The sequence below is a fragment of the Gadus macrocephalus genome, chromosome 4, assembly GCF_031168955.1.
Source record: "Gadus macrocephalus chromosome 4, ASM3116895v1".
NCBI classification, from domain to species: domain Eukaryota; kingdom Metazoa; phylum Chordata; class Actinopteri; order Gadiformes; family Gadidae; genus Gadus; species Gadus macrocephalus.
The window spans coordinates 32,794,990-32,820,163 of record NC_082385.1 but is presented as its reverse complement, the minus strand read 5'-3'; the positions used below and the strand labels follow the sequence as shown (position 1 = coordinate 32,820,163).

The following is a 25,174-nucleotide window of genomic DNA, read 5'->3' as shown; positions in this document are numbered from 1 at the left end:
AAGGTAGAACTTAAAGTAGAGGTTACAAATAAAGTAGCGTTAAGAAGACCTAAAAAGAACCTGGGGGTTTCTAGCGTTTGAGTCTAGGAGGTGATGTCCGGTGCTGCAGGCCTCTGGTCTCCAGCCTCGGTCTCTGCTCCATCCTGGGGCTGCAAGCCTCAGAACCCAGCCTCTCCATCCAGCTGCTGCATGCCTGGACAAATGACAGGTTTATATATTAGTATAGACCATCAACCGATAGGACTCTTATTATTATTATTATTGTAGCTGTTTAACCCATGACAGGTGGAACACACACACACACACACACACACACACACACACACACACATACACACTCGTCCTCATGCCCATACCACCCCATCAGCCACGCCCAGCTCTCCTCCAGGACACCCAGAATAGAGCACAACCTTCAGGGCCTCCAGAGAGGTCAATGATGAACACCGTTCTTCAGTGGCGCCCCACACTGGGGAGGGGTTATGCAGGGGGTCTCCAGAAGGGGTCCCCGGGTGATTCAACGTCTCTGAGGTCGTGTCTTTGTAGTCCAGTGGTCTCCTGAAGGAGAAGCCTTCACAGAGCGCGCCGCTTTAGCCTGAGGACTCTGGGGAGGAGGTGAGGACGAGGTCATGGGTTCAGGAGACCCCCCAGTGGAGGGTGGAGGCTCTTGAGGAGCAGGACCCTCCATCAGCAACAGGCTGACCAGGACTCTGCTGGACCAGGTGAAGCTCTCTGTGGACAGTGTTCACTCCAACCCCCGAGATGGAAGCCTCTCTCAGGCTGAACAGTGATGGGCGGGGCCAGCTGGACCTGGGAGATGGCTCCCTCAGATCAGAACCACCTTGGACTGGCCCCGACGAAGACCCTTTATGACCTGGAGCTGTGCCCCTCCAGCTGAGGGGGTGGAGGGGCTGTGGCTGAGGCGTCTCCATGCCTGGAGGGGAACGTTGGGGTGTGCTCCGTGGTTCTCTGGTGACAGACTGAAGTCGTGTTCTGGTCGTTGAGACGAGGAGTCCTCTCATCTCCCCCTGGAGTTCCTCCTTCTGAATCCCGGTCCCCTTCTTAAAAGGCCGTTCTAGTCCATGGAGCTGATGTCACAACGGATTCTCCAACACTCGGTGGTGAAGGGATGAACACGCTTTAACAAACCCACCTTGAAGGAACCTTTCATTATAGCTGTACAGTCTGCTCTTCATTTAGTTGTGTTGGGTCTTCTGCTCGCTGGTTGGTGTGTGTGTGTGTGTGTGTGTGTGTGTGTGTGTGTGTGTGTGTGTGTGTGTGTGTGGGTTGAGCACAAAAGGCTCTTCAACCATTCCAAACACCTCCACCACACAAACACACACTATTACTATTATTTACAATTTGTTAATTTCTATTTTGCTTTAATTCACAATAATTAAGCACAACGGATATTTTGCTCCATCTGATTTGTGTCTATCCAATAGATTAAGTTTTAATGCGTCTTAATTTGTCCTTCGACCACAAATTGATTGAGTTGTTGAGTTGACTGAGTTAATTGAGTTCTCAGAGCATGACGAGAGCAACGGCTTTCTGACCGTAGATAACCGTCATTTAAATACAAACAAGTGATTTCTTCCTGTCAATTACTATGTGGTGACCCAGTATTTTACTTGGAAACGTTTATTATTGGTTCAATGTTTGTTCACTCTGTTCTGAGGATAAATCGCTGCTTTCTTCCTTTTACATCTGCCTCGTTTCCTTCGTGGATTACCTTTTTGGCGCTTATTGCCTTACGGAAAACACGAGGACAGAAACGTCCTGCAAGAGGTGCAAATAGGTTGCCCCTTCACACACATAGACTCCTTCCCCCTGGTCCTGTTGGTCAGAAGGTGAACCCCACCGAGGTAGAGGTCACCGCCCCCTAGTGGCTCCCCACGCAATAACAGGACTGAAGCATGGCTCTGATAAACGGCCTCATATCTTACTATCGACTCATTTATCAGACGCCTCCATCCTACTGCCCCCTCCCACGCACCCAGAGAAGGAGAGGTTCCTCCTCTGCAGCTCAGCGCCTCAAACACACACCTCTGTCTGTTTCAACATGGAGGCTCAGGGTCCTGTTAGACGGGGAGGTGGTGCATCAACCAGCCTGCAAGGCTCGTCTCTGGAGAGACGCCAGTAACTGGGCTGTTTCCTGTCGGCCCGCTTCTAGAACTCTCTCCATACTCCGTCCCTCATCGGGCGTATGAGTCTGAGGTGGAAATGCACTTGCTGGTGTCCTGGTTATGTTGTGTAGACGAAGCCTCTGTTGTGCTTTTTATTCAGTGAACCCCCGACCTTAAATTGTAAACTGATCCTCTGCTGAACACAAGAGAACATTCAGTGGATCCACTGAGTTGTTTATCACCGTTATGCTTTATTAACCAGGACAACAGAAGAACAGTCCCTTACATGAACACAATAAACACAAGGACTCAAACAATAGAAGAACAGTCCCTTACATGAACACAATAAACACAAGGACTCAAACAATAGAAGAACAGTCCCTTACATGAACACAATAAACGCAAGGACTCAAACAATAGAAGCAGCAGACAGACATTACTAATCATAAACAGGTGTGTTCTGCCGCTGTGTTTTTCCCCACAGAACACAAGGAATCAATACTCAGTTTAAGTGATCACAACATGATGTATAGCTTTTCGACCGCTTGCATTACGAATATAATATAAAATCTGCTTTACATCATGTGAGGCTTATCAAAATATAAACTGATATCAGAGCCCCGCAGTATGAAACTGTTAACGTCTGAAAATAGACACAATATTGTAGCATAAAAATGTTACAATTTACCACCAATCAATCAGAAACATGAGAAATATAGTCTTTGTAAAGATTTAAAAAATCTATTCCTTTCATGGTTAATCAAGATCAACTTTAAGAAGCCCCAGAAAATGTAGCATTTGGATTATAGTTGAGTACATTAATATAAATCATCAAAACACAGTGTGTGTGTGTGTGTTTATATATACATGTGTGTGTAGTCTGTGCGTGTCTGTGTTCATATGTGAGTAAGTGTGTGTGTTCATAACTTGAGTGTGTGTTCATAGATGCGCGTGCGGCGTGTGCATGTGTGCGCGCGTTTGCATGAGTGTGTCTGCGTGTATTTGAGTGTTTATAATATGTATGCGCGTGTGTGTGTTCATATATACGTGTTTGTTTGTGTTCACATACACGTGTTTGTGTGCCTGCGTGTTTGGGTTCCTATATAGTATAGTATGTTTATATGTGTGTGTCTTTATGTTAATTCATATATGCGTGTGTGCGCTTGCATGTTTGTGCGTGGTAATATACGCATGTGTGTGTTCACATATGCATGTTTGTGTTCACGTGTGTCATCAGACTCAGAGCGAGAGCAAGAGCGAGAGAGACTATAATTTTCACAGAGACGCTGAGGACACAAGGTGTGGATAAAAAAGTGAACCAAACGTCCGAGATCAAAACGGGGAACATTATCCCCGAAAAGGGGGGAAAACTAATCTCCAGTGTGACTACCAATCAGATTGAAGAACCCATTCGAGGCTATAGCATTCGAGCATTCGAGGCTATAGCCCCGGATCTTTTGGGAATAGCCCCGGATCGCTGTGCCGTCTAAAAAAATTAAAATAATAATAATGATGAAAATAGCCCCGTTGAGTATACTTCTTTGTGATTAAATTACCAGCAGCCACAGATGCAACAATTCTGGCGTGTCCATATATGGGCAGATTTAGAATAATTTTTGGCCAAATGTTGCAAATTCAACGTCGGTATTCTTTCGTCTCTACGCACAGCGCAACTCGTCGTTATTGCTGTGTTGTGCTGCCAGCCTTTTAGTGAGATCAGAGAGTGTTGAGAAGGACAGTAATACAATATCTTTGGTGAGATGGATATAAGAAGAGAGACCCGCAGTGAATTCCACCCGGTCCACTTGACATCGGGTAGGTGCATGACAGTGGTACCGGAACACTTCCATAGCCCGGGCTTTTATTGGTTTCAATCACTGAACTTTAGAACGAAACTCTTGCTCAGCAACGATGGGAAATACCATCAAATGTATTATTGAAACCAGTGTGAATATTAGTAACCATGGTTACCAGGCAATCGAATAACGCACGCACGCACGCACACACACACACACACACACACACACACACACACACACACACACTGACTAACACACACACACACACACACTGACTAACACACACACACACACACACACACACACACACACACACACACACACACAGCTGAGTGTGTGTGTGTGTGTGTGTGTGTGTGCGTGCGTGCGTTATTCGATTGCCTGGTAACCATGGTTACTAATATTCACACTGGTTTCAATAATACATTTGATGTCTTATTAGCCCCCCCCCCCCCAGAGCCCCGGGAGGAGGACGCTGAGCCGTAAGGTCGTACAGGTAAGTTATAGACACACAGGACAGTGTGTGTATCAGTCAGGAGGTCCCTTTTTTTTTTCTACAACCGACACAGGACCCCCAGTTCCAGTCCCTCCAGTCCCAGTACCCGGACCCCCGGGAGGAGGTCCTGTGTGTGTCTATAACCGACACAGAGACGCTGCTCCCCGGCCCCCCCCCCCAGACCACCACCCCCGGGAGGAGGTCCTCCTGGGTGAAGGAGGACCAGAAGGTGAGGAGGTGTGTCAGTGTGTCTGAGGACCCTCCTCCACCTGGGGACACTCTGTAGAAGGACAGAGAGCCAGCAGGCCGGTCCAGATACACTCCTACTCTGGTGGAGCCAGCGGGGCGGAGAGGGAGGACTGTCTGTCTACCGTTGTACCAGGCAGAGTAACGACCATCAGAACAATGAAGACCCCAGGACTTGTTGTTCAGTCCAAGCCTGCTGTCATCACCCCCTCCTCTCCTTGTGATTCCTCTGTATGTCACTCCTATACTAACCCCTCCTTCCCACTCTACCTCCCAGTAACAGCGGCCAGTCAGAGCCTCTCTACCCAACACCTGGGGCCAGGAGTCAAATCTGTCTGGGTGATCCGGATACGACTGGTCCTCTCCAACCCACGTCACCTTCCTGTTGTCCTCAGACAGAGAGAGTCCTCTGTGGGCCGTGTTGGGGTCCAGTGTGAGGTCACAGGCATCTGAGGGAGAACCAGACATGATGAGCTGCTGAACCGCTCTTCATCCTCATCATCATCATCACTAGTACTGTTCTCCTGCGCTCTTCTTCTTTTTATTCTCTTTCAGACTCTTTTTGTGATTACTCTCTCTTCTTCTTCAGCCCCCCTCCCCATCAGCCTCTCCCCCTCCCCCTCCCCCTCGTCACCCCCCCCCTCCCCCTCAGCCCCTTCATCCCTCCTCCCCCTCCCCCTCACCGCCCCCCTCAGCCCCGTCACCCCCCCTCCCCCTCCCCATCAGCCTCTCCCCCTCACCCTCACCACCCCCTCAGCCCCGTCACCCCCACACCCTCCCCCTCCCCCCCCTCAGCACCGTCACCCCCCCTCCCCCTCACCGCCCCCCTCAGCCCCGTCACCCCCCCTCCCCCTCCCCCCCCCTCAGCCCCGTCACCCCCCCTCCCCCTCCCCCTCACCGCCCCCCTCAGCCCCGTCACCCCCCCTCCCCCTCCCCCTCACCGCCCCCCTCAGCCCCTTCATCCCCCCACACCCTCCCCCTCCGCCCCCCTCAGCCCCGTCACCCCCCTCCCCCTCCCCCTCAGCCCCCCCTCAGCCCCGTCACCCCCCTCCCCCTCCCCCTCAGCCCCCCCTCTGCCCGGTCGCCCCCCCTCAATGTAACAATGTAATACCTGCTGGGTTTTATACAAGCAGGTTTAACTGTGATGGTGGACAGTATTAATATACGTAAGATACATGATGTCAGCCATCATCTTCATTCCCAGTAGGATGTGATCTCACTTCCTGCTGTGTGGATGGACTTTCCATCTCAATAGTGAGTGTGTGAGGTGATGGATCAAACAGACACTTACACTTCTTTAGAGCTGGTTTCAGCCTCCACACTCCACCGTGCTCCACACTGGGGGGGAAACAAAGTGAGAGCAGCATGTTGAAACATTCACCTTCATCATCTGCCGTCTCATCACGTTCTACACAACATGAGTGACAGCTGCCTCTTCAAACCACTTCATCTAGCAGCGGCTTGAATCCTTGAAGGAGACTTTGTCCCTCAGTGGTGAGCTGTCCTCTCCATACCTGAGAGTGTCCAGTCTCCAGCGTGGATCCTCCAGTCCAGCAGAGAGCTGCGCAGCTCCAGAGTCTCCTGGGTGATTGTAGCTCAAGTCCAGCACTCTCAGATGGGAGGGGTTGGAGCTCAGAGCTGAGGCCAGAGAAGCACAGCCTTCCTGTGTGACCACGCAGCCAGACAAGCTACACACACACACACACACACACACACACACACACACACACACACACACACACACACACACACACACACACACACACACACACACACACACACACACACACACACACACACACACACTTTATTGTATCTGGTTGAGAGCAGTTTCTACTAAAGTAACCACATTTATAAAGTGTATTCATTCAACATTGAAGACAAGTAAAAGCTTTATCGATACTTCATGGAGACAAAGCTGTGTCACCCTGAGCGTCTGAGAACAGGAAGAGGAAGTGGGGAGATGACATCACAGACAGCAGAACTGCCTTCACTTGGATGTGACAGGATCTTAAACAAATGCTCCTTTCTCAATAGCTACAACTCAATGAGATATTGTTTGGTTAGAGTCAGGAGAAGTCTGCTGTGTTTGGTACGCTAAGACCGTTTCTTCACATGTTCTAACATTGTGTAGAGCCAGGGAGTGTTTTGTCAGCCGGGAAAGATCAACAGAAATGCATCAGGCAGGAGCAGCACTTACTGAAAGCTAGAATAACCAGTTTGAAGAAGAGGGTGATAACTGACCTGAGAGTTTCCAGTGTACAGTGTGGACTCCCCAGTCCAGCAGAGAGCAGCTTCACTCCTGAATCCTGCAGATCATTGGTACTCAGGTCCAGCTTTTTCAGACTAGAGGAGTTGGAGCTGAGAACTGAGGCCAGAGCTTCACAGCATTCCTCTGACAGATGACAGCCATTGAGCCTTCACACAAAATAAACACAACCTGTTAGGAACTGTAGTTAAATTATAGGAGAATTTTAAACAGTTTTTTTAAATACATGAAATAATAAATACTATGAATAACCTGGATCTTAAAATATTAAGAAAGATTTCACACAGATGTTAAATTATCAAACAACAATTATCATTATACTTCACTTAAGCATACAATTTTATTAATAGGTTGTTATTAAACTTTATGAAACGACTCTAAACCGCACTTTACTGTCTGACTACATGACAATCATAATAATAATGTTACACAACATACACATTATACCATCATAAAAAGTCCCGGTACCATTATAGGGAGTGGAGAAGACTGAGGTTTCCATCCACAACATCCCAGACACAAACAGAAACACCAATAAAACCGGCCCCACATAAACTCTCTCCCGTACTCCTTTAGCTGTCAAACAACTAAGAAGTAAATATCTAAACATCATTTAGCTGGGCGATCTCTAGAGAGACTAAAGTACTCTCCTCCTTTGTCTCTTCCCTCTCTCTCCTTTTTCCCGCTCACTCGTGACCTCTCACCCTTCCCCAGATGACCCCGAAGTCTCGATATCAACCAATCCTATTGGCTGAACCCAAATATCATCAATATAACCAAATGTACTGAGCAAGGTAAAAAAAAAAAAGAATAGTGAGTTGACTTATATTAATAATGAAAAGATAATTATTGATGTATCCTACATATCAACAATAACTTATTGTATACATAAAGAGCTTTTTAAGTTAGTCTCTTCACCCGGGTTACATAATATTAAAAATATCTTTCTGAAACCTATTCATATGTGTGAATATATGTTTTGTGCGTTTAATAATGAATACTGGACGTATTAAGCTTTTAAAAATATATTTTGTTTGACTATTGCAGGTTTCAAATCATTTTTATGAAAATGTTGCTGTTGTGGCTTTCAGGAGGTCTTAGGCATCCAACTAGGGGTCTCTGACCCTCCCAGGACCCCCTATATTTCACCCTGCTCTCTACCATCAACATCCTGTATACAGGGGACACTATCGTTATGTTTTGGGTTTATATTTATAATTAAAGATTTGCAAGCATATGGATGGATTTCAATATCCACCTGAACAACAAGGGGTAGCCTTTATATGATATGAAAGTCTTGAATGTGGTCATCACAGGTACTGAGATAAGATTAGTTATATAACTCTGACTTTTAACATTTATTTGTAACTGTTTTGCACATTGAGTGAAACTGACCTGAGAGTTTCCAGTGTACAGTGTGGACTCCCCAGTCCAGCAGAGAGCAGCTTCACTCCTGAATCCTGCAGATCATTGGTACTCAGATCCAGCTCTCTCAGACAACAGGAGTTGGAGCTGAGAACTGAGGCCAGAGCTTCACAGCATCTCTCTGACAGATGACAGCCATTGAGCCTTTACACACAATGAACACAACATGTTAGGAACTGCGATCAAAACAACAGAAATCTTTAAGTTATTCCATAATGAAGAATATTATTAGTTTACCAAAAATTACTAAATAATTAGATGTATACATTTTCATTATATATTCAATGTTAAATGTTAAATAGTTATTTATTTGGGATTGAAAATGTTTTTTGAACGGATACTTATATTCTATTGTTCTGAATATTCTCTTACGTGTACTGCAATACATTATACGTCCATAGGACAAAAGAGATGTTATGTATAATATAACTAGTATGTTAATTATGTTATGAGTAGAACAGTAATACATGTTGTTATAAACATACAGGGATTTTTGCATATTATTTTAACCTTATATTCCAGTTATATTTATATTGTGTAGTGTGTATTGTAATACATGTTATTAGTGAACCTACAGAGATGTTTTAGAGGCTTTGACCACTGGCAGCAGCCTCAGAAGACCCTCCTCTGAAGCAGAGTATTTCTTCAGGTCAAACACGTCCAGCTCCTCTTCTGATGTCAGTAGGATGAAGACCAGAGCTGACAGTTGAGCAAGAGAGAGAGATTTTCCGGAGAGACTTCCTGATGTCAGATACTGTTCGATCTCCTTCACTAGAGAACGGTCGTTCAGCTCATTCAGACAGTGGAACAGGTTGATGCTTCTCTCTGGAGAGAGATCTCCATCTATCTTCTCCTTGATGTAAGACACTGTTTTTGTATTGGTCAGTGATCTAGTTCGTGTCCGTCCCAGCAGACCTCGTAGGACAATCTGATTGGTCTCCAGAGAGAGGCCCATGAGGAAGCGGAGGAACAAGTCCAGTTGTCCGTTCTCACTCTGTAAGGCCTTGTCCACAGCACTCTGGTAGAGGAGGAGGAGTTTATCTTCCCCAGAGGTGGGTGGTTCTTCTGAGAGCAGATTGACACCATCGTTGATGAAGGTCAAAAAGACATAAAGGGCAGCCAGAAACTCCTGGAGGCTCAGATGGACAAAGCAGAACACCTTGTCCTGGTACATCCCGCACTCCTCTTTAAAGATCTGGGTGAACACGCCTGAGTACACTGAGGCTGCTTTGATGTCGATGCCACAGTCTGCCAGATCTGCCTCGTAGAAGATCAGGTTGCCTTTCTCCAGCTGGTTAAAAGCCAGTTTTCCCAAAGAAACGATGATCTCTCTGCTCTCTGAACTCCAGTGTGGATCTGTTTCAGATCTCCCATGGTACTTCCTGTCCCCCTGTATGGACTGAACCCTCAGGAAGTGGCTGTACATCTGAGTCACGGTCTTGGGCATCTCTTCTATCTGGGATTTATTTAAGATGTCCTCCAGAACTGTAGCAGTGATCCAACAGAAGACTGGGATGCGACACATGATGTGGAGGCTTCGTGATTTCTTGACGTGGGAGATGATTGTGTTGGCCAGCGTCTCCTCTCTGAATCTCTTCCTGAAGTACTCCTCCTTCTGTGGGTCAGTGAACCCCCTCACCTCTGTCACCATGTCAACACACTCAGCAGGGATCCGATTGGCTGCCGCAGGGCGTGTAGTTATCCAGATGCGAGCGGAGGGTAGCAGGTCGCCCCTGATGAGGTTTGTCAGCAGCACGTCCACCGAGGACGGCTCTTTGACATCAGTCCAGGTCGGGTTTCTCTGGAAGTCCAGAGGAAATCGACACTCATCCAGACCATCCAAGATGAAGAGAACTTTGAACCGTTCATATCTACAGATTCCTGCTTCTTTGGTCTCAATAAAGAAGTGATGAAGAAGTTCCACCAAGCTATACTCTTTCTCTTTCAGTAAATTCAGCTCTCTGAAAGTTAACAGAAATGTGAAGTGTATGTCGTGGTTGGCTTTGCCTTCAGCCCAGTCCAGAGTGAACTTTTGCGTTACGATGGTTTTACCAATGCCGGCCACTCCAGTTGTCATTATTGTTCTTATTGGTTGATCTCGTCCAGGTAAGGGTTTAAAGATGTCTTCACATTTGATTGGTGTTTCTTCCATGGCTGGTTTCCTGGAAGCTGTTTCAATCAGTCTGACCTCATGTTCTTTGTTGACCTCTCCACTGCCTCTCTCTGTGATAAAGAGCTCTGTGTAGAAGTCATTCAGACCCGTTTGATTTCCTGCTTTAGCGATTCCCTCAGACACACACTTGAACTTCTTCTTCAAATGAGACTTGATATTATGTTGGCACTCAACAGTAGCAGATCCTACATGGGAATGATACATGGGAATGAAGAGAAGACATCAGATAGTGGATGGTGACATCACTTGAAGCATGTTAATATTTCCTGTAAAATGATCATCTTCTTAATATTTACTGACTTCATTACTTGTGGTTCGAGAAGCTGGTCGGGACAAGGAATGGATACATATTTTTTCCTTTTTTGTTTGTTATTTAATCAGCAAAATCATTGGTCTAATGATAATAACAATGATAGTGAATCAGTGGAAATTAACTTCATATGCTGATATAACAAGATAGTCCTGCATCTCTTCCACTCATTCCACTTATAGTTATTCTGCTGTTGATTTGCCATTTATTGTTTAACATTCTTTATCCTGATGGACGCAGCATAACCTTTCATATCTGGATCAAACCATTTAACTTCATATCCCACAATAACCCCACATATCTGGACCAAAACATTAACCTGATCGAACCACAATAACCCTATATATCTGGATTAGGGATGGGCGTGAGGAATCGATTACTCGAGTACTCCTCGTTACAAATGAACTTGTTTGGTGGACAGGCAAACTCGAGTTTGCATATACACACACAAACAAAGTTTTCTGAAGCAAATGTATCAATTTTCTGTCAGCGCCACTAACGCATGACGTGGGCACAAAGAAAATTAAATGCATCCATTTCCAAGGCGCGTTCCGTGCCGTGTGCAGGCACGCCAGAATTAAAAAAGTTAAGAGATGGCGGTTAAAGCAAAGCGCAGCAAAGAATTGAAATACTTTAAAGAAATAGGAGATCATAAGGTGAAATGTAAAATATGCCAAGCGAAATCGAGCTACCAGAAAGTACTATGCGGCAACATATGCTCCTGAAACACAACGGTGAGTTCGGGAAAGCAGACCCGCAGCAACGGTGAAAGTGAAGGTGTGTCGGCTATTTTCACCGCCGCAAGACGCAGCTGTAATCCCGGGCGTGTAGAGAAGATCACAACGCTGAGTATTTCCATAGTCCATTTGCTGCCGTTTTATTTGCAGCTTTAAATTATTTGCAATGGTTAGGCTACTTGTTTCGTTTTTTTTAAACTGTTACAGGCCTTGGTTCGACGTGATTTAAATTGTGAGACGCATATTTATTTTTGTAAGGAAAATGTGTTTAGAACGTTTGCAAAAATAAATAATGAATACTCTGATAACTCTTACTGTTTTGATGGAGAATAAGCATTACATGTTTGGTTGGTAATATTGCCATTCATCATCAGGCCTATTCCTGCTGCAGATGCGTTGCATTCTAAAAATAGATTTGATTTAACGAGTACTCGATTGATCCTCGAGGAATTCCTTCGATCACTCGAGTTTGGAATTTACTACTCGTGCCCATCCCTAATCTGGATCAAACCATTTAACCTGATCGACCGACAATAACAGTTCATATCTGGATCAAACCATTGAACGCCCAAGAAGAAAGATATCTCCACATTGATGAATTATTAATGAAGAAATCACTTAACACTAAATTAGATTATGGTATTTCTAAACAGAACAAATAAGAGTCTCATACTACTCTAAATATACATATTCATTCTGTTTTCAAGATAAGAGTCTTCCGCGCTTCAAAATAATTGTCTCCTCTGTCTTCAAAATAAGAGTCTCTTACTGCCCCACAGTGTGTCGGCCAGTTCCTCCTGGTTCATCTCCATCAGGCAGAGCTTTGTGATGTCCACCACTCCCTGTATGGCGCGCCTCCTCTGCTCCTCGTTCTTAGCATCCAACTCCTCCTCCTCCCTCTGACTCTCTGAGCATTGTGGGTAATCTGTGAAGAGATCCCTCCAGAGCTTCTTCATCTCCTTGTCTAGGAAAGCGTGTGCGTTCTCCTCAGCCCTCTGGAACAGACCAAACATCAAGGAGAACTTTACTCTGAACTCACTGAGGTCATCAGAAGCATCTGTCCTGGAATCACGTCCCGCTGGTCTGAAGAGGGAAGCCTGGAGACGATGAGCTCCACAAGAGATGCTTTCTAATGATCATGTAGAGCTGAAGTCAGATGACTTGGTGGACATTTACACACCTTGATCAGCTCTGTTTGATGCTGCTGTACAGACTGAGCACTGGTGACCTTTGACCTCTCCTGGTGTCTGCAGAGAACACACACACACACACACACACACACACACACACACACACACACACACACACACACACACACACACACACACACACACACACACACACACACACACACACACACACACACACACACACACACACACACACACCTGTAAACATCAGTATCAGTAGAGTCTGATAACAACAAACCGGTCTGTTTTCATCGTTTGTTTGAAACTCCTACCTGTCCTCTCTGGAGGGGCGTCCATCTTTAAAGTTAGCAGGTATACCCATAGAGCGGTCACTCTTCATGGAGACACAGCTGGGTCCAGGGGAGTCTGCTCTCTGCTGCCTCCTTCTGAAAAACAAAAACCATCAAGTTAGGATTTGTGGATGTCGTTTCATTTGATCATTTATTGCTGGGCTACTCAACTACTTTCTCTTGACTTTTGATTTCAATAATCTTTGTCAGCTTGTTGAAATGGAAATTTAAGGAGGGGGGGGGGGGGGTAGAAAAAGTTATTATGGCATTTAAGCACTTACATGTTGACATAAAAACACACTAAGTACCCTTCATACTGTGCCTGGAGTGTTTATTCTCAATGCGTTTAGCTAACATAGAAAATAGAGCCGTCAGTTTCTACATTTCTACACAGACCTGTGTTATTCTTCACGGATAATTGGTTTCAAGAAATCACTTCACCTCCAAAGATAAATTAAAACTGATTCAATAAATGGGCCGTTTGAAAGACATTGAACCTTTAAACATAAACCTGTGAAGTCTGCTACAAGTCGTCTTAATATTAATTTCATTAATTTGATCGCTGGGACCAGGGGAGTCTGCTCTCTCCTGCTGCTCTGGGCTTCAACGCACACACACACACACACACACACACACACACACATGCACACACACACACACACACACACATGCACGGACACGCACACGCAAACGCACACACACACACACGCGCATACACGCACACACACACAATCTATTGTTTCCTCCTGACCTGTAAACATCAGTATCAGTAGAGTCTGATAACAACAAACCGGTCTGTTTTCATCGTCTGTTTGAAACTCCTACCTCTCCTCTCTGGAGGGGCGTCCATCTTTAAGGTCAGGAGGTATATCCATAGACCCGTCACTCTTCATGGAGACACAGCTGGGTCCAGGGGAGTCTGCTCTCTCCTGCCTCCTTCTGAAAAACAAGAACCATCAAGTTAGGACTTGTGGATATCGTTGCATCATCATTTATTGCAGGGCTACCCAACTAATATCTCACTTGCCATTTAAATAATATTTTTATGTTTTTTGAAATATAAATATGATGGGGAGCTGAAAAATGAAGTTATTATGGCACTTAAGCACTATTATGTTGACGTAAAAACACACTAAGTATCCTTCATACTGTGCATAGTCACAGATTCACAATGAGTTTAGCTAACATAGAAAATAGAGTTTCTACATTTCTACACAGACCTGTGTTGTTCTTCATGGATTATTTGTTTCAATAAATCACCTCACCTCCAAAGATCAATTAAACTGCAGTGTTTCCCATACATAGACCATTGTTTTGTTTTTTTTTGCGATTTGGAAATCTAAAAATCGTTCCGTCCATTCATCTCTGCATAGCACTCGTTCTCCCTGTCATTCACACACACACACACACACACACACACGTAGCGAGAGCCACGATACGCTAACACATGAACCCACCGATGTCACCCGTCGCTTAGCAACCGGACACGCTGGGGTTGATAAGTTACCGGACTACTTTAACTACTACGGAGTGATAATATCAAAGACGTGAATCAGGCAATAAATTCAATTTCCTTGACAGCGGTAAGGTTCGGTGTGCATTAAAGTACAGACGGAGTGGACCAATTGCGAACTACTGCAGCTGCTCCAAGTTAAACCCCAAACTAATCGGAAGTATTTATAGAGGACTACACCACCTATTTTATTCCGCATAGAATTGTATTCCGAACCGATTGAGGCGTATATATGATACTTTTCTATTCCGATTGAGCTGTTCTTCCACATCTATGCGAATCAGATGTGTCCGCATGTAAACGCGGAGTTACATGCACACTCACTGACGGCCGCGTCGCCGTGCTGCGCCTGTGCCGCCGTGCACGCTGCCACCCCCCCCCCCCCGCGCACCACACATTGGTCCTTGGTCTGTGGGAAACACTGAACTGATTCAATAAATCGGCAGTTTGAAAGACATTTAACCTTTAAACATTAAACCTGTAAAGTCTGCTACAAGTTGTCTTATAATTTATTTCATTCATACAACAATTCAAACAGCAGAATAAACGGCCTCAGCCACGAACCAATCAAGCCTGGATGCAGACAGAGGACAGGGAGAGAGAGAGGAGATGGAAGAGGGGTTTTCTATATATTAGGGCTGTAACGATACACAAATTCACGATTCGGTTTGTATCACGATTTTTGACCCACGGTTCGATACATCCCACGATTCTTTTAAATTTAAAAAGCATTTTATTTAAACAACACTTAAACACCAATTATCTTAATGTAACATTTAATAACAAATAATTTGGAACACTGAACAGATTTGAACCGAAAGAATACTATTAAAGTATAGCTAAATTAATAAAGAAATAACCAAAGATTGCAGTTGGAGGATGCTTTTTGCTAGTAGGCATAATAGGGCCCCTTTAACTGTTTGGTTGGTTTATTCAAATATCCTTATTAGCGCTTCTTATTAGGCTATGTAGCTTAAATAATGACATAATCAGGCCGTATAGAATGCAACATGTTTAATAGCCTGACTTTCAATAGATGAGGAAAAACATGAACGTCGCAATAACGAGGCATAGTGTTACGAGTAGCATATGTGTGTGCGGGAGAATGGCAGTGTGCGTATGCGTGTGTGAGTGACGTCAGCGAGTGAGTGGACGAGCGAGGAGAGCGAGCGGTAGCGCGTGTGTCTAGTGAAGAAGCGAACGAGTCTGGTAGAATAAAGTACCCATCCTGTCAATAATCGGTGGCCGCTTCATTCCGACCTATAAGCAGACAAACTGCCAGTCAAATCACACAAAACAATAGAGACAGGATCACACAGGCAATTTCTTTCGCGCTTGGCCCACTCTGGATAAATGTCGTTCATATCGCATATGACAGGGGTCTTCAATTAAAATTGAACAAGGTCCAGTTGCTAAAAATTCCTTCCAAGAAAGGTCCGAACCTACCACGTCATAATAGCCTTCTTTTGTCAAATACAATCAACACGGCATATTACCTTATAATTTCAGATGTATTTATTTTCAGCATCAGTAGTCTGATAACAACAAACCGGTCTGTTTTCATCGTCTGTTTGAAACTCCTACCTCTCCTCTCTGGAGGGGCGTCCATCTTTAAAGACAGGAGGTTTATTCATAGACCAGTCACTCTTCATGGAGACACAGCTGGGTCCAGGGGAGTCTGCTCTCTGCTGCCACCTTCTGAAAAACAAAAAACATTTGGAGGTTAGGATTTGTGGATGTCGTTTCAATGATCATTTATTGCAGGACTACTCAACTACTTTCTCATGACTTTTGATTTTAATAATCTTTCTCAGTTTATTGAAATGGAAATTTAAGGGGGGGGGGGGGGGGGCAGAAAAAGTTATTATGGCATTTAAGCACTTACATGTTGTAAGTGCTGTTCGGGGCTTCAACACACACACACACACACACACACACACACACACACACACACACACACACACACACACACACACACACACACACACACACACACACACACACACTTTTCCTGAGTTGTAAACATCAGTATCAGTAAGGTCTGATAACAACTAACTTGTCTCTTTTATCGTCTGTTTGAAACTCCTACCTCTCCTCTCTGGAGGGGCGTCCATCTTTAAAGTTATCAGGTATATCCATAGACCAGTCACTCTTCATGGAGACACAGTTGGGTCCAGGGGAGTCTGCTCTCTCCTGCCTCCTTCTGACAAACAAACACCATCTGGAAGTTAGGACTTGTGGATATCGTTGCATCATCATTTATTGCAGGGCTACCCAACTAATATCTCACTTGCCATTTAAATAATATTTTTATGTTTTTTGAAATATAAATATGATGGGGAGCTGAAAAATGAAGTTATTATGGCACTTAAGCACTATTATGTTGACGTAAAAACACACTAAGTATCCTTCATACTGTGCATAGTCACAGATTCACAATGAGTTTAGCTAACATAGAAAATAGAGTTTCTACATTTCTACCCACCTGTGTTGTTCTTCATGGATTATTTGTTTCAATAAATCACCTCACCTCCAAAGATCAATTAAACTGATTCAATAAATGGGGCAGTTTGAAAGACATTGAACCTTTAAACATTAAACCTGTAAAGTCTGCTACAAGTTGTCTTATAATTGATTTCATTCATACAACAATTCAAACAGCAGAATAAACGGCCTCAGCCACGAACCAATCAAGCCTGGATGCAGACAGAGGACAGGGAGAGAGAGAGGAGATGGAAGAGGGGTTTTCTATATGTTTTTAAAGGTTTTAAAACAAATAGGGTACAGATTAATAAAGTGCTGCATGAGACTCAGGTGGTCATCCCAACAAAAGTAGAACAATATAAACCCGGTGTGCAATGTGCATGGTGCATACATAATGGTGAGCGAGGGTACCAGATCGACAGGTTTAACTTTGTTAGGCATACCTGAAGCCTCGCTTTGACTGTGAATATTTGTGTGTATTTATCAAAAGAAGAATTGTTAAAAATGGTTTGTGATATAGAGTGGTCTGCACAAGGGATGCAGGCTAGCTCTCCTTGGAGTTTGAGTCCCCTCCAATGTCTCTGACGCTGCCCATGTTTGATTGACAGCAGTGTGTCCTACCGCTTGATAAGGCTTGTTTGTGCTGTTATGATGGTAGACAGTAAACACATTATCAAGATCGTTCTCTGAAACAATATGCATCTGTTTGCATTAACGGCGGCAATTACGACGGACGTGCGAGCTGAATTTAGGGCAACCAAACAAGCATTGGTGTTCATTGTTAATTCCAAGGGCTATCATCATTTCCTGTCTGCACAAATAAATGTCATAGGTTTGCTTGTTGTACTGCGTCAAGATGACAACTATTTCGACCAGATGGCGTGTCCATGCATTGGTTCATCACAGGGCATTGTCCCGCCTTAGTGAATAGATATATCATTATCCACTCCCAGTTTAAGTGGCGATTTCCATTGTGTACCTGTAGCCCTACCATTGTGGCTCTCGCAACGCTTTGCCACAGCAGAGACAGATATCGGCCTACGCACAGAGAGGGCGGGTCCTGGGGGAGGGGCTAACTGGACAGAAGGGTATCCTATTGGAGGAAATTAAACTAGCTCTCAATCTTGCTCAGGAACATCTTTCTCCAGGGTGTAATTGACCCTGATTGTTTATGTTCTGATTAATAATCTGCACGCCAGATGAAAATGATGAGAGGACAGCTTAATAGGCCTGATTTATTAGCTGAATCCTTACCTTTTCTTTGAAGGTTGATGATTTCCAACTTCAAACTTAACAGGTGGATCCATAGAGTGGTCACTCTTCATGGAGACACAGCTGGGTCCAGGGGAGTCTGCTCTCTGCTGCTGGACTCTTCTAGAAAAACAAGAACCAGGATTTATGGATGCTTAATAGAAGCTGTATCTTTATTATATCTGGTAAATCCTTACCTTTTCTCGATTGACTGATTTCCATCTTCAAACTTAACAGGTGGATTCATAGAGTGGTCACTCTTCATGGAGACACAGCTGGGTCCAGGGGAGTCTGCTCTCTGCTGCCGGACTCTAGAAAAACCAAAAGCATTGGTTGAGCTCTGAGATGGACAACCGTCACACACACACACACACACACACACACACACACACACACACACACACACACACACACACACACACACACACACACACACACACACACACACACACACACACACACACACACTATTGTTCTTTCCTGACCTGTAAACATCAGCATCAGTAGAGTCTGATAACAACAAACCGGTCTGTTTTCATCGTCTGTTTGAAACTCCTACCTCTCCTCTCTGGAGGGGCGTCCATCTTTAAAGACAGGAGGTTTATCCATAGACCAGTCACTCTTCATGGAGACACAGCTGGGTCCAGGGGAGTCTGCTCTCTGCTGCCACCTTCTGAAAAACAAGAAAACATTTGGAGGTTAGGATTTGTGGATGTCGTTTCAATGATCATTTATTGCAGGACTACTCAACTACTTTCTCATGACTTTTGATTTTAATAATCTTTCTCAGTTTATTGAAATGGAAATTTAAGGGGGGGGGGGGGGGGGGGGCAGAAAAAGTTATTATGGCATTTAAGCACTTACATGTTGTAAGTGCTGTTCTGGGCTTCAACACACACACACACACACACACACGCGCACACACACACACACACACACACACACACAGTATCAGTAGAGTCTTATAACAACAAACCGGTCTGTTTTCATCGTCTGTTTGAAACTCCTACCTCTCCTCTCTGGAGGGGCGTCCATCTTTAAGCTCAGGAGGTATATCCATAGACCGGTCACTCTTCATGGAGACACAGCTGGGTCCAGGGGAGTCTGCTCTCTGCTGCTGCTCTGGGCTTCAACACACACACACACACACACACACACGCACACGCACACGCACACACACCTGTTTCTCAGACTAATGATGGAGTCATCACTGCTGAGCTCTGAGATGGACAACAGTCACAGACAGAGATTCTCTTCCTACCTCTTAGCTTTGCTCCGGCGGCCATGTTCCCCAGACAGAGTGGTCTTAGAGGTAGAACCCCCATCCCCATCCTCTCTCTCCTCATCCATAGAAGACTGGAGACCTGGACACAAACACAACTCCTTCTGAACTGAGAAGATCATTGTGACTGCGTCACACTAAAGCATTATGGACGTCACGTCATGGATCATAAATATGAACCCCACGACAGGGTCTACCGGAAGTGGCGTACTTACGAGCTCTATTAAACTGTAAATCCCCAGTCACTACGTACACATATTTAACTTACATATCAGCACATTCAAAGGACTTCTGACAGTCCTGCTTTTAATTGGAGTAGCATCAAGACAAACGAACGGGTCAGAAATGAAGTAAAACATGAACTAACGTTGTATTCTCGACAGTAAACTCATTATTATATACCAGTAACCTAAAGACAATATAACCGGTAGTAAACTGGTTGTTCATTATTATATACCAGTAACCTAAAGACAATATAAACGGTAGTAAACTGGTTGATCATTATTATATACCAGTAACCTTAAGACAATATAAACGGAAGTCAACTGTCGACCTACCTTACCTTATCTACTCCGGGATTAAAATGCGTCCATACGGTATAAAACTGTGTAAATGTAAGGGGAAAAATGGACGTTAAAGTGTTCATAAAACGAGTTAATCAGGTGAAAGGTTTTAAAAGCGGAGGAAGGGCTGCTCGCTGCGACGGACCGTCAGATGAGGAAGTCAAGGAGCCGCGCCTCTCAGTGAGTGTCACGTGTTTTCGGGGAAAACGAAACTACGCGCACGCACACACACACACACACACACACACACACACACACACACACACACACACACACACACACACACACACACACACACACACACACACGCACACGCGCACACATGCACACACGCACACGCACACGCACACGCACACACACACACACACACACCTTCACCTTTGCCACGTTTAACATCCTACCCTTTAAAAGTCACAAACGGTCTACTCTGCTGCAGTCTGTGATTCTACTCCAGCTGTAGTAAAGTAGAACATTTTGCGTTTAAATGATTCAACGTCTCAAGACGTTGAATCATTTACACGTCTTGAGAGTAGTAAACCAAATGATTTGACAAAGGGTCCGTTTTGAAACCCTCGAAAAGGTGCACAGCATCACCACCTGCTGGTGAGAGGATGTCAATGGGATTGGCTGATCTGAAGAACGCGGACCGTCGTCACCAGTGACCTGTGTGTTGAGGCGGTCACGGCAGAGTTATTTCACCTCAAAGGTCATGATAATGTTATCATACTACTGCATTACACATATAAAAACTGTGCATTCTATATCAAGTACCTTCAAAGTCCCCACAGGACACAAATCCTAAATCAGAGGAAACAGTCATTATAACCTCAACCTGACGCTTGACTCCAGGCTGGAAGGTTCTGGGTTTGATCCCCAATGCCCACAGTCTAACACGTAGCATTCTGCAGAGCAGGAATCAAAATGATTCAATAGCAATTTTGACAAATAGCATTTGCATCCATACATTTAATAAGGTTTATAACCATGGTTTCACAGGAGACAAACCATCACCCTATTGATATGATTAAAAGTTATTCATATTTTTGATCTATCACGGATCAGAGTACCTACAGTACCTTGTCGTTGTTGGGAAAAATAACCTGCTGAGTACATCACATGTACATTATAAATATAGCTAACTCCTACCCTAGCCTGATGAGCACATCACATGGACACATTATAATATAGTCAACTCTTGCTCTAACCCAACCACACAAACATGATAATATATAGTCAGGTCAAGGCCGGAGCTGAAGGCCCCATCTCCCAGGCAGGCAGATGGTGGACACTCAGACAATGCACCAGTATCATCTCCAGAACGGGAGAGCCACATTAATTTATCACACAGGAGACATTTTGAGAGCTCTTCCCCGTTAGGAGGAACCAAGAGATACCTCTGCCCACACCAGGGGCCTGAGAGCCACATTAAATTATCACACACGAGACATTTCAGGGGGGCACTCCCCGTTTTAATTTATCACATCGGAGACACGAGGAACTCTCCCCGTTACGAAGCTCTCTCAGGGCCTGGGAGCCAAAACACACAGAACCGCACACACCTCAAACGCACACACCTCATCGAGAGGAGGATACAGCATAAGACTGCATCACACAGGGACTCTTCACCTTCTTCTGAAGCAGACCTTCCACGGAGGCGAAGCTCCAGACGAACCATCAGCGCTGATTAGGGACTTAGACATATTCGATTTCTCACGCTTTATGACTCTGTATAACCGTTGCCACTTTACTTAATAAATCCAAGGTCCTCGTGCCGATAGACTTTATTACCTCTCCGTCTCATTTTATCTGGTCCAGTAGCTAGACAGACCGTTTTTCCCCTCATCGTCTTCCTGCTGTGATGAAGTGATCCACACCAAACCGTCTGACTCATAACAAGGAAATGATGAACCAACCAGTTGGACCAGTTCCCCTCCCAGTTCATGCTCCTCCCAGACATGAACTAACATGCTAAGGTGGCTGATCCAAGAACAATAACTTTATTAAAATATGAACGATGAACAGAGAGCTGTGATGCGTAGAGGCTCAGAGAAAAACCAAGAGACACTTGATGGTTCAACCATCATGTATAGACACTCAGTCACTGAGTCAGCTGCTTCTGTACAGCATAACCACCATAACAAAGATACCATGTTATCAATAAAGACACAGATAAACATCATCAATAGAAGCACATCACGTAGAAAAGGCCTCCTCTGCTCTGTGTCTGCTGAACTCCTCCATGTACAATCCTCCTCCATCCTTTAAAGACATCACCACCTTGTTCATATGAACACTAGATCTGCATCAGTGTGAACGTATGAATCAGTAGAATCTATACAATAGATGGATGATTTCTCTTTTCAGTACAAGATACTCAGAGTACAGAGTACTCAGTAAGGGTTAGCATGTTGTACTGGCGTGTGATTCTATAACAGACTAGGTATTTAGTTTACTATTTCCTTCATTCATTCCTCTTAAATGAGTCATCTCGTTGGGTTGGATTCATCTTGTGTTTTTCCTTCCTCACACCCTTTACTGGGTGTGACTTACACCCTTTACTGACAGGTATGGAATGGCCAAGGCAAGGTGCACACACACACACACACACACACACACACACACACACACACGCACACACACACGCACACGCACACACACACACACACACACACGCACACACACACACACACACACAAACACGTAATTCTATCTGGATGAGATACTCTCATGATTTAGTGAGGGTCACCCACACACACGTCCTCATGCCAACACCACCCCACCAGCCACGCCCAGCTCTCCTCCAGGACACCCAGGACAGAGCACAACCTTCAGGGCCTCCAGAGAGGTCAATGATGAACAACGTTCTTCAGTGGCGCCCCACACTGGGGAGGGGTTATGCAGGGGGTCTCCAGAAGGGGTCCCCGGGTGATTCAACGTCTCTGAGGTCATGCCTCTGTAGTCCAGCGGTCTCCTGAAGGAGAAGCCTTCACAGAGCGCGCCGCTTTAGCCTGAGGACTCTGGGGAGGAGGTGAGGAGGAGGTCATGGGTTCAGGAGACCCCCCAGTGGAGGGTGGAGGCTCTTGAGGAGCAGGACCCTCCATCAGCAACAGGCTGACCAGGACTCTGCTGGACCAGGTGAAGCTCTCTGTGGACGGTGTTCACTCCAACCCCCGAGATGGAAGCCTCTCTCAGGCTGAACAGTGATGGGCGGGGCCAGCTGGACCTGGGAGATGGCTCCCTCAGATCAGAACCACCTTGGACTGGCCCCGACGAAGACCCTTTATGACCTGGAGCTGTGCCCCTCCAGCTGAGGGGGTGGAGGGGCTGTGGCTGAGGCGTCACCATGCCTGGAGGGGAACGTTGGGGTGTGCTCCGTGGTTCTCTGGTGACAGACTGAAGTCGTGTTCTGGTCGTTGAGACGAGGAGTCCTCTTATCTCCCCCTGGAGATCCTCCTTCTGAATCCCGGTCCCCGTCCTAAAAGGCCGTTCTAGTCCATGGAGCTGATGAACGGATTCTCCAACACTCGGTGGTGAAGGGATGAACACGCTTTAACCAACCCACCTTGAAGGAACCTTTCATTATAGCTGTACAGTCTGCTCTTCATTTAGTTGCGTTTGGTCTTCTGCTCGCTTGTTGGTGTGTGTGTGTGTGTGTGTGTGTGTGTGTGTGTGTGTGTGTGTGTGTGTGTATGTGTGTGTGTGTGTGTGTGTGTGTGTGTGTGTGTGTGTGTGTGTGTGTGTGTGTGTGTGTGTGTGTTGAGCACCAAAGGCTCTTCAACCATTCCAAACACCTCCACCACACACACTTTAGAGCAATGGAGACGATGAGGTATATGTTCACACTTTGTGCCCAATTTGTTAACTTCGATTTTGCTTTTATTCATAATAATTAAGCTTATTAATTAATAATTATCTGATATTTTGATACATCTTATTTATGTCTATTCAATAGAGCAGGTTTTATTGCGCTCATATTTTTTCCTTCTACCACAAATGTATACTGCCGTAAAGCATAGCTTATTGTAGTAAACTGCAGTAAATTAACCATGTGGGCGCCTGGCTCAGCCATCTCTGCTGAGTTAATTGAGTTCTCAGAGCATGACGGGAGCAACGGCTTTCTGACCGTAGATAACCGTCATTTAAGCATAAAAAAGTGATTTCTTCCTCTGTATTACTGTCAGGTGACCCAGGATTCTACTTGGAAACGTTTATTATTTGTTCAATGTATGTTCACTATGTTCTGAGAATAAAGCGCTGCATTCTTCCTTATCCATCTGCCTCGCTTCCTTCTTGGATTACTTTTTTGGCGCTTATTGCCTTACGGAAAACACGAGGACAGAAACGTCCTGCAAGAGGTGCAAATAGGTTGCCACTTCACACACACAGTCTCCTTCCCCCTGGTCCTGTTGGTCAGAAGGTGAACCCCACCGAGGTGGATTCACCGCCCCCTAGTGGCTCCCCACGCAATGACAGGACTGAAGCATGGCTTTGATAAACGACCTCACATCTTACTATCGACTCATTTATCAGACGCGTCCATCCTACTGCCCCCTCCCACGCACCCAGAGAAGGAGAGGTTCCTCCTCTGCAGCTCAGAGCCTCAAACACACACCTCTGTGTGTTTCAACATGGAGGCTCAGGGTCCTGTTAGACGGGGAGGTGGTGCATCAACCAGCCTGCAAGGCTCGTCTCTGGAGAGACGCCAGTAGCTGGGCTGTTTCCTGTCGGCTCGCTTCTAGAACTCTCTCCATACTCCGTCCCTCATCGGGCGTATGAGTCTGAGGTGGAAATGCACTTGCTGGTGTCCTGGTTATTAATGTTGTGTAGACGAAGCCTCTGTTGTGCTTTTTATTCAGTGAACCCCGACCTTAAAGTGTAAACTGATCCTCTGCTGAACACAAGAGAACATTCAGTGGATCCACTGAGTTGTTTATCACCATTATGCTTTATTAACCAGGACAACAGAAGAACAGTCCCTTACATGAACACAATAAACACAAGGACTCAAACAATAGAAGAACAG

General features: G+C 45.2%; 2 protein-coding genes across 2 annotated transcripts in view; both read right to left on the bottom strand.

Annotated features, from left to right (window-relative positions):
• Positions 1 to 3,803: 3,803 nt before the first annotated feature.
• LOC132455505 (butyrophilin subfamily 1 member A1-like) lies at positions 3,804 to 7,084 on the bottom strand (the record flags this gene model as incomplete). Its single annotated transcript, XM_060049367.1, has 5 exons — positions 3,804 to 3,827; positions 4,488 to 5,113; positions 5,956 to 6,002; positions 6,179 to 6,352; positions 6,909 to 7,084. Coding segments are annotated over 5 exons (1,047 nt in total), but the record flags the coding sequence as incomplete, so codon positions are not given.
• The window catches only part of LOC132455346 (NACHT, LRR and PYD domains-containing protein 5-like), a 132,662-nt gene continuing 114,571 nt past the window's right edge, over positions 7,084 to 25,174 (bottom strand). Inside the window, exons 13-24 of the mRNA XM_060049158.1 lie at positions 19,317 to 19,433; positions 18,866 to 18,979; positions 18,504 to 18,617; positions 18,310 to 18,429; positions 16,661 to 16,774; positions 16,156 to 16,269; positions 13,884 to 13,997; positions 13,041 to 13,154; positions 12,759 to 12,825; positions 12,348 to 12,573; positions 8,934 to 10,716; positions 7,084 to 8,502 (exon numbers count right to left, since the gene is read on the bottom strand). Coding sequence (XP_059905141.1) covers positions 8,292 to 8,502; positions 8,934 to 10,716; positions 12,348 to 12,573; positions 12,759 to 12,825; positions 13,041 to 13,154; positions 13,884 to 13,997; positions 16,156 to 16,269; positions 16,661 to 16,774; positions 18,310 to 18,429; positions 18,504 to 18,617; positions 18,866 to 18,979; positions 19,317 to 19,433 — 3,208 coding nt within the window. The 3' untranslated portion in view covers positions 7,084 to 8,291. The remainder of the gene's footprint in view (positions 8,503 to 8,933; positions 10,717 to 12,347; positions 12,574 to 12,758; positions 12,826 to 13,040; positions 13,155 to 13,883; positions 13,998 to 16,155; positions 16,270 to 16,660; positions 16,775 to 18,309; positions 18,430 to 18,503; positions 18,618 to 18,865; positions 18,980 to 19,316; positions 19,434 to 25,174) is intronic.